This window comes from Acomys russatus, chromosome 10 (assembly GCF_903995435.1).
Source record: "Acomys russatus chromosome 10, mAcoRus1.1, whole genome shotgun sequence".
Classification (NCBI taxonomy): Eukaryota; Metazoa; Chordata; class Mammalia; order Rodentia; family Muridae; genus Acomys; species Acomys russatus.
In genome coordinates this window covers 20,997,967-21,008,021 of record NC_067146.1, presented here as the reverse complement: position 1 = coordinate 21,008,021, position 10,055 = coordinate 20,997,967, and the positions used below count along the sequence as shown (strand labels likewise).

The 10,055-nt window shown below is 38.1% G+C and overlaps 1 protein-coding gene across 1 annotated transcript in view; it reads left to right on the top strand.

Annotated features, from left to right (window-relative positions):
- The first annotated feature begins 491 nt into the window (after nt 1–491).
- The window catches only part of LOC127194899 (heat shock protein HSP 90-alpha-like), a 477,387-nt gene continuing 467,823 nt past the window's right edge, over nt 492–10,055 (top strand). The window contains 1 exon segment of the mRNA XM_051152477.1: nt 492–2,675. Coding sequence (XP_051008434.1) covers nt 545–2,675 — 2,131 coding nt within the window. The 5' untranslated portion in view covers nt 492–544.

The window sequence follows — 10,055 nt, the reverse complement described above, 5'->3', positions numbered from 1 at the left end:
ATGATACATGTATTTGTTAAGCTCATAGTTACTATGACCTTCATTCAATAAAAACAAATCAATATGTCCCTCTCAATGCCATTACAGGATCCCATTGAAAGAAAACATATTGATGCTGGTACTGTTGGATTTTGTTCTTCCTTTGGATGAAATTAGTTATTTCAGAGCCTCCTTAACCTGAGGAACTATTGATGCCTCTTGACATCTTTTGTGCATGTTTATTGAATTCTGCTAAATTTAGGGAAAGGTAAGTTAGGTTGGTATTCTCAAAATGCATTTGATTTTACAATAGTTTCAAATCCCTTTGTAGTTATAAATTCTTTCATTATCATAGATATTTATTTGTCTTTATTTTATGATCTCTCCTGTGAGTTCTTTTGAGAAAGCATACTGTAATATTTACTCAAAAATATCCTGAAGTCATTAACTTTCCTTGAATAAATTATTATAATATAATATAACCCCTAACCAAAAAATAACTCTTGAGTTGCTTCGGTATCGTGGTGCGGCTGGTCACGTTTCGTTGCGCGGTCCTTCAGCAAAGATGCCTGAGGAAACCCAGACCCAGGACCAACCCATGGAGGAGGAGGAGGTCGAGACTTTTGCCTTTCAGGCAGAAATTGCCCAGTTAATGTCCTTGATCATCAATACTTTCTATTCGAACAAAGAGATCTTCCTGAGAGAGCTCATTTCAAATTCGTCAGATGCTCTGGATAAGATCAGATATGAGAGCTTGACAGATCCCAGTAAACTAGACTCTGGGAAGGAGTTGCACATTAATCTCATTCCCAACAAACAAGATCGCACCCTTACTATTGTGGATACTGGAATCGGGATGACCAAGACCGACTTGATCAATAACCTCGGCACTATTGCCAAGTCTGGCACCAAAGCCTTCATGGAGGCTTTGCAGGCTGGTGCAGATATCTCCATGATTGGCCAGTTTGGTGTTGGCTTTTACTCTGCGTATTTGGTCGCTGAGAAAGTGACTGTCATCACCAAGCATAACGATGACGAGCAGTATGCCTGGGAGTCCTCCGCTGGGGGCTCGTTCACAGTGAGGACTGACACAGGTGAACCAATGGGCCGTGGAACAAAGGTTATCTTACATCTTAAAGAAGACCAAACTGAGTATTTGGAGGAAAGGAGAATAAAGGAGATTGTGAAGAAACACTCGCAGTTTATTGGCTATCCCATTACTCTCTTCGTGGAGAAGGAACGTGATAAGGAAGTCAGTGATGATGAGGCTGAAGAAAAAGAAGAGAAAGAGGAAGAGAAAGAAAAAGAAGAAAAGGAGTCTGATGACAAACCTGAAATAGAAGATGTTGGTTCTGATGATGAAGAAGAAGAAAAGAAGGATGGCGACAAGAAAAAGAAGAAGAAGATAAAGGAAAAGTACATTGATCAAGAAGAACTTAACAAGACAAAGCCTATTTGGACCAGAAATCATGATGACATTACTAATGAAGAATATGGAGAGTTCTACAAGAGCTTAACCAACGACTGGGAAGAACATTTGGCAGTAAAACATTTTTCTGTTGAAGGACAGTTGGAATTCCGGGCCCTTCTTTTTGTCCCAAGACGTGCTCCTTTTGATCTGTTTGAAAATAGAAAGAAAAAGAACAACATCAAGTTGTACGTACGCAGAGTTTTCATCATGGATAACTGTGAGGAGTTGATCCCTGAGTATCTGAATTTCATTAGAGGAGTGGTAGACTCTGAGGATCTCCCTCTAAATATTTCCCGTGAAATGTTGCAGCAAAGCAAGATTCTGAAAGTTATCAGAAAGAATTTGGTCAAGAAATGCTTAGAACTATTTACTGAGCTGGCAGAAGATAAAGAGAACTACAAAAAGTTTTATGAGCAGTTCTCAAAAAATATAAAGCTTGGAATTCATGAAGACTCGCAAAATCGGAAGAAGCTATCTGAGCTGTTGCGATACTACACATCTGCCTCTGGGGATGAGATGGTTTCTCTCAAGGACTACTGCACCAGAATGAAGAAAAACCAGAAGCACATCTATTTTATCACAGGTGAGACCAAGGACCAGGTCGCTAACTCAGCCTTTGTGTAACGTCTCCGAAAGCATGGCTTAGAAGTAATCTATATGATTGAGCCCATTGATGAGTACTGTGTGCAACAGCTGAAGGAATTTGAGGGCAAGACCTTGGTGTCAGTTACCAAAGAAGGACTGGAACTTCCAGAAGATGAAGAGGAGAAAAAGAAACAGGAAGAGAAAAAGACAAAATTTGAAAACCTCTGCAAAATTATGAAAGATATTTTGGAGAAAAAGGTTGAAAAGGTGGTTGTGTCAAACCGATTGGTGACATCCCCATGCTGTATTGTCACCAGCACATATGGGTGGACAGCAAACATGGAGAGAATCATGAAAGCTCAAGCCCTCAGAGACAACTCAACAATGGGTTACATGGCAGCAAAGAAACACCTGGAGATAAACCCTGACCACTCCATTATTGAAACCTTAAGGCAAAAGGCAGAGGCTGACAAGAATGACAAGTCTGTGAAGGATCTGGTCATCTTGCTGTATGAAACTGCACTCCTATCTTCTGGCTTCAGTCTGGAAGATCCCCAGACACATGCCAACAGGATCTACAGAATGATCAAGCTTGGTCTAGGTATTGATGAGGATGATCCTACTGTGGATGATAGCAGTGCTGCTGTAACTGAAGAAATGCCACCTCTGGAAGGAGATGATGACACATCACGCATGGAAGAAGTAGACTAAGCTTCACCAGAATAACTACGTGACACTTTACTTTCATTCCTTCTGATAACATATTTTCCAGGATTTTTGTTTATTTTTGTTAACATTTAAAACATCTGTGTGGCATGAAAACTAAGGGAAGATAAATTTTCCTTTCTACTTGTGATACATAGGTTTGCTTCAACGAGTTGGTAGAACGTTTGTTGTAAGACATAATGTAATCTGCTTTGTGGTCTGAAGTGTTTAGCTGTTGAGCTGGATTCCTTAGTAGACCAAATCATTTGTACTTAAGTGTTCTGAGATACACATGTGTAGAAAGGACAAATTAAGATGGAGTAAGTTCCATCTTAAAACATTTTTCATCCCCTGTAGCTTTAATTCTGCATGTACTAGTCTTAGAAGTGAGAACACAAGTTAACAACTGACAGGAATTCCCCTTGTGGCTTGTTTTCCAGAGTTCCAAGAACACCCTAAGCTACTTCCTAGGTCTTGTAACTCAGCAAGGCTTATAAGTGGAAACACAGTGCCCAGTCACATTCTGCTTTAAAAGGTAAATACAGATGATATAAAAAAAAAAAAAAAAAAAAAAAAACAAAAAATAACTCTTATTTATGGTAAAAGAATAAACCAGAGAAATAAGTGAATGAAGAAAAATAGAACTTTTAACATACATTTTTATGAAAAAAACTAAACATAGATTTTTAAAACTCTTATTGCTTCTTGAGAAAACATATAAACTGGACTCTTCACTATGGAGAGCTCTTCAGTGGCCAGGCTGCACCTTGTCTGAGCAGCAGGAGGTGAATTCCAGTCTCTGCAGATGGAGCATAAGGCTAAACTGCTGACCGAAAAATGCTTCCATCAGTGTTTCTGTGGACAACACTTGAACTATCCACCTTTCTGATGAAGGTTCCCAACCTTCCCCATACCACACCACCCCCAGCTCTACCTACTTACCTGAGAAGAGATTCTGTGTCCCAGCCTCCATTACATGTCTCTACCCACCATTCTGAGGAGACCTGACAGACCTCAAGATAATCCCAGATCACCCTAATCCTACCTCAAACCCTTTCCTGTGGTACAACTGGGACACAGCCAGTAGAGTATAACTGAAGAGTATTCCTTTATTTGCAGCCTCTAGCCCACTGCCCTAACCACCATCTGAAGAAAACCACTGGTCTTCAGGAATATCCAGCTTCCAACCCAGGGCTTTGCTCACCTTCCTGAGAAGTCTGGCAGACCAAGAACAACAAGAAAAGACCATAGACAACCAGAAGGCTAAAGGCCAGCATAAGAACACAAGCAACAAGAGGCCGGGCAATATGGTACCACCAGAAGACAGCTGTCCTACTACTACAAGACCAGATATCCGAACAGAGCTGAAACACCAGAAAATGACCTAAAATTTAATCTTAGTAAGAGAATGGAGACTTTTAAAGAGGAAATGAATAAATACCTTAAATAAATACAGGAAAATACAGCCAAACAGATAGAGGGAGGCCTTTAAAGAAGAAACAAATAAATGCCTTAAAGAATATAAGAAAATGCAAACAAACAGATGAAAGAAATGTACAAAATGGTCCAAGAACTGAAAAGGGAATTGAAAACACTAAAGAAAACACAAACCAAGGGAATTCTGGAAATAAAAACTTGGGGAAGAGAACAGGAACTACATCACCAACAGAATACAAGATATGGAGGAGAAAACCTCAGGCATAAAATATATGAGAAAAATCCATTCATCTGTCAAAGAAAATGTTAAATCTAAAATATTTCTGACACAAAACACCCAGGAAATCAGGGACACTATGAAAAGATTAAACTTAAGAATAATAGGAATAGAAGAAATAGAACATTTCCAGTTCCAACAACTAGAAAATATTTTCAACAAAATCATAGGAGAAAATTTCCCCAACCTAAAGAAAGAGGTGCCTATAAACATACAAGAGGCTTACAGAACACCAAATGATTAGACCAGAAAAGACTATTCTTCTGCCACATAATAATGAAAACAATAAATGTGCAGAAAAAGAAAGTATATTAAAGGCTGCAAAAGAAAGAAGCCAAATAACATATAAAGGCACAGCTATTATAATCACACAAGACGTCTCAACAAAACTAAAAGCCAGAAGGATCTGGGAAGATGCATTGAAGACCCTAAGAGACCACAAATGTCAACCCAAACAACTATACCCAGCAAAACTTTCCATAACAAAACCAAATTTAAGCTGTGTGTGTGTGTGTGTGTGTGTGTGTGTGTGTGTGTGTGTTTGTGAAAATCCAGCTCTACAGAAGATACTAGAGGAAAAAACTAACTGAAAGAAAGACCAACGTGGTATGTAGTCACCTATAAGTAGACACAGCCATATAGTACAGGATGAACATATTACAATCTACAGACCCAAAGAAGCAAAGAAACAAGGAGGATCCTATAATCCTATTCAAAGAGGAAAATAGAATAAACATCAGAAGTGGATGAAGAGAGGGAACTGGGTGAGAGAGGGTGTGGGAAGGGAAATGAGGTTGGGGATTAGATGTGGGCAGAGCAGGGGTAGGAAGTCAGAGGGCTGGGAGAGAGAAGAAAAACCAAGGTGTAGGGCATCTCTGAGACAAGCTGGAGATCTGCTACTGGGTAGGCTCCTAGAAGGATATCCGGATGAGGCAAGCTGAGACTCCTAGCTGTGGGGGACATGGAGACTGAAACGACCACCTCCTAGCTAGACAGCACTTTTAATGGAGGAAGGAGGATACCAACCCACCCACAAAACTTAAATGTCCCCTGCCTACTAAAAGCTCAGGCATAAAGATGGAGGAGAGAATGAAGAAATGTCCAATCAAAGACTGGCCCAACCTGGGACCCACCCTGTAGGAGATAGGCAACCCCTGACATCCTTTTTATTAATTTTTTAAAAATTTACGTGTGTGTGTGTGTGTGTGTGTGTGTGTGTGTGTGTGTGTGTGTGTGTGTAAAGAATAACCATGACACAATCAGGATTTACATAAATGTTACCTTCATAGAGTTTTGGCTAATTGTATTTGCCAGCCTTGAAGAATACATCTTTCTTATCTTGGTGCTGAATGTAAATCAGTATCTATCATATCTCATCACTAACAACATAATGATACCCTGCTATACTTTCAGACAAGAGCCTCGCATAACTATCCTCTGAGAGGCTCCATCCGGCATATGCCAATTGAAACATATGCTAAGACCCACAGCCAAATGTTAAGCAGAACTCTGGGAGTTTTGTGGAAGAATCAGAGAAGGATAGAAGGTGTGGAAAGGACAAGAACTCCTCAAAGACCAGCAGAGTCAATTAACATAGGCCCATAGGGGCTTAGAGAGATGGAAGCACCAGCCAAAGAGCATGCGTGGACTGAACCGAGGCCCCTAATACATGTGTAACTGATGGGCAGTTTAGTCTTCATGTGGGTCCTCTAGCAAGTGCAGTGGGGATTTTTTTCTCACATGGGCTCTGTTGCTTGCTTTTGGATCACTTTCTCCAAACTGGGCTGTCTTATCTAGCCTCAGTGGAAGAGCATGCACTTAGTCCTGATGTGACTTGATGTGCTGAGCTGGGTTGGTATGGGAATGGGGGTGGGATTGCCCTTTTCTGAGGAGAAGGAAGGAGTAAAAGAGGAGGAAGGTAGGAAGATGGAACCAGGTGGAGAGGTGGGAGGGAGGAAGCTGTGATTGGGATGTAAAATGAATAAATACATTTCATAAAAAGGAAATAAATAATATACAGAAATGCACAAATAGTAGATGCTAAAATAACTATTTGTTCCAGTTAAATATATATATACATATATGTAAATACGCATCATATATATTAGTATCAACTAATGACATATTTTTTAAAGAGGTTATTAGCAAGAATCTGATTAAATTCTAAGTTTATATAATTATATAGTGATTATTCAGAGAATGTCATTACTTTTAGGAAATGTATTTTTTTAAAGGTGTAATATTCCAAACTTAGCTGTAAAGTGAATCAGAGTTCAAGTTGTCAATATTGATGCAATGAGGCGTTTCTCACGTCTGACCAATCAGTGTGCTCTCACAGGAAGCATGCCTGCATTCCATGTCTTTATCCACAATTAGCCAAATTCATCAGTGGTTCAATATATTACAACAACTTTTATCCTAAACCATCTTACAGTCATTTGCATTATTTCACTCTTCATGTAGTGGGAGCCAGGTCTACTTATCTGCCTACTATTTTCTAGCTCTACCCTGAGTAGGAAGGACATTCTTCAAGGGAAAATAATAGGCATTAACAAGAACTCGAGGAAAATTATACTGTGCAGTAGCCAATACTGCCTCCCTGGGAAGTTGCAATATTTCCAAGTACCATATAATTAATTAAATGACTTAAAGGATAGAAGGCCTGATGCCTGATGTGTGTGTATGCTGTGAGAACCAAATCAGTCATCATATGAGTATTTGTGGCCTTTTAACAGAGAATCTGTCTTTTTTTTTTTTTTTTTTCCAAATTAACAGTAGACATACCTTGGATAATATCTTCCCCATACTTTTAACTGGTAGAAAAGACAATTGACTCATTAAACAGTACAGAAAATTAATAACAAAAGTACTATTAATTTAAAAGTTTTTACTTACAAGATAGTTGTAGGGAAGAATCAGATGGCTACAGAATATTTTAATTTGTCATTATTTCTTTAAATATTTATTTAATTCATGTAATTTATAAGTATTTGAGAATATTCCATTTATGAGAACCTTTCACTTTCACATGCTTACCAAATTAGTTATTAAAAAGCCCTAAATATTGGTCTCATAAGTTTCAGATTCATTTTCCGATAGCCTTCTACAGATTAATATACATAAATTTTCAATATATGTCTCAATATACATATTCAGTGTCAACAAGTGAATTCTTTTCAGTTATAGGCTAAGCATTTTGTTTTGGGTGACTCTTATATCATTCAACTTCCATGCCTTAGGACAACCTAATTAGACATTTTTGTTTTTGTTTTTCAGTCCTGTCCTTCAAAAATGGTAAGACATTTTTCAGTTTCCAAATGGTACTTCTATTTCTTTTTTCTGTTTTCAGTGTACCATAGACCCAGACATTTCTCCAACTATAAAAGATAATATAAGTGATTAGTGCCTTCCCTTCATCTGAATATTGTAGTTTGGGGAAAATTTGACTTGTTTCTGACTTAACCAATTTGAATTACCTGGTCAAATAGCAACGGGCTTCTGAGTGTCAGGATAATGAAACATTGTCAATAGCTTGCTGGCAACGTGCATATTAAACCTGTTTATGAGCATTTTAAGAAATTCTAAAGTTATATTCTACAAGATAACTCTAGGAATTCTGCCAAATATTCCATGATTTGGCTGAGATTCAAGAAGAGCTTTATGGGGCACAATTTTATTACCCCATTCTGCATGACATTGATTTGCCTTTGAACTCAACTAAAATCCACTACTCCATAACTCAAGTTAATCGGTATATAGATAGGAAATTTCCTTACCACAGCAATATTTCTCTCAATATATTTTATTTATTAAATTTATTGGATGCTCAAAATCAATCAATTTCCAGGAGCACTTCAGAGAGTAATAAAGGATAGCACTGAAATGTGTATACTGCTGTAAGCTCAGTGTGGCACACAGGTGCAATAGAGTTTCCAGAAACTGGTCACTGAATGATTTTTAACTTCCTCTCTTTTGTTTGTTCAATTGTTAACTAAGAAGCATAATACTATGTATTAACATTGGATAGTTCTTAAACATAATGGTGAAAACTGAAAATTAGACAAATAAGTAGTTGGGTGTCTCAGTATATACATAATATGCAAAAAATATTTTTAAAGTCTTGACTGGCTTATGATGTAACATTTGAAGTAGAAAGGGATTTAGTCCTGGAGAAATAAATGTGCTAACAATAATGGAGAGCTTTAAAATGGCCCCTTGCCCTCAAATATACACCTATGAGTATTGGACCACTATATCAACGAAGAGGTTTTGAGAATGAACTTAATTATATCAGAACACAATAAAAGCTAACATGCCAAGGGAATTAGGAGAGACTGACTGCACCCCAATTAATTAACCTCTAGATAACATGCTCTGTAACTAGTCTAAACAGCTTTTCCTTCTAGAAGTATGGCACACTGTATTTTGCTCATAGACGTTCAAGGTGCAGGAGGAGGATGAGATGAATGTTTCCTCTGCATGCACACTGTAATCACCCCATACACTGAGAAACAGCATTCTCACACTCTTGAGAAAACATTGCTCACCACACAAATAAGGAGGGTGCTGTTCCCACTTGTTTTTTTTTAACACATTTTTATTGAAAGATAAAATAATTCATATTACATCTCATTTTCTATCCCATCCCATACATCCTCCCATTCCTCCCTCCCTCCCACTTTCACCCCATTCCCCATTCCCTATGACTGTGACCAAGGGGGACCTCCTCCCCCTGAATATGGTGCTAGGGTATCAAGTCTCTTCTTGGTAGTCTGCTATCCTTCCTCCGAGTGCTGTTGGGCCTCTCCAACAAAGGGACATGGCCAAATATGGGGCACCAGAGATCCTGTGAAAGTCAGTCCCCAGTCTCCACTTAACTGTGGAGAATGTTCTGTCCCTTGGTTAGATCTGAGTAGGGGTTTGATGACGCTAACTGCATACAGACTTTCACCTTTTGGCTTTACTTAATTATATCATGAGATACAGTCTTGTACCGGGGCATGGGGGTGCACCCCAGTACTCCCAGGAGGCACAGTCAGGTGGGTTGCTATGAATTTAAGGCCAGCCTGGTCTATAAAGAGAGTCCAGGACAACCATGGTTACAAAGAGAAACCCTGTCTTGAAAATAAACCAAAACCAAACAAAAAAAGATACAGCTTTTGGATTCTTTCACTCATCACTATTTTTATGGTAGTCAACTCATTTACTGCACATAATGAGTTTCACTCATCCTGCCACTACTTTCTCCCTACCATTTGTTATGTGAAAATGCAAATTATCATCCTTTTACTGCTAGCTGTTTATTATTATTATTATTATCATTACCATTACTTTATTACAAATAATTTTATAATGATTTTATCACTTTAGCATTTTCCAAATGTTTTATTTTGGAATTTCTTTTTTATTCACTTAGAGTGTAATTTCTAAGTTAGCAAGTGTACATATGTTCAATTTTACTATATGTTGACAGCTATTTGAAATATTTGTCTTCCTCCCAGTGATATAAGTATTCTATTTTCAAGACACTGACCTATGAGTATAGCAGAATGTCGATAAGCATCATTTTTGCTGTTTTTGTTTGTTTGTTTGTTTGATTAT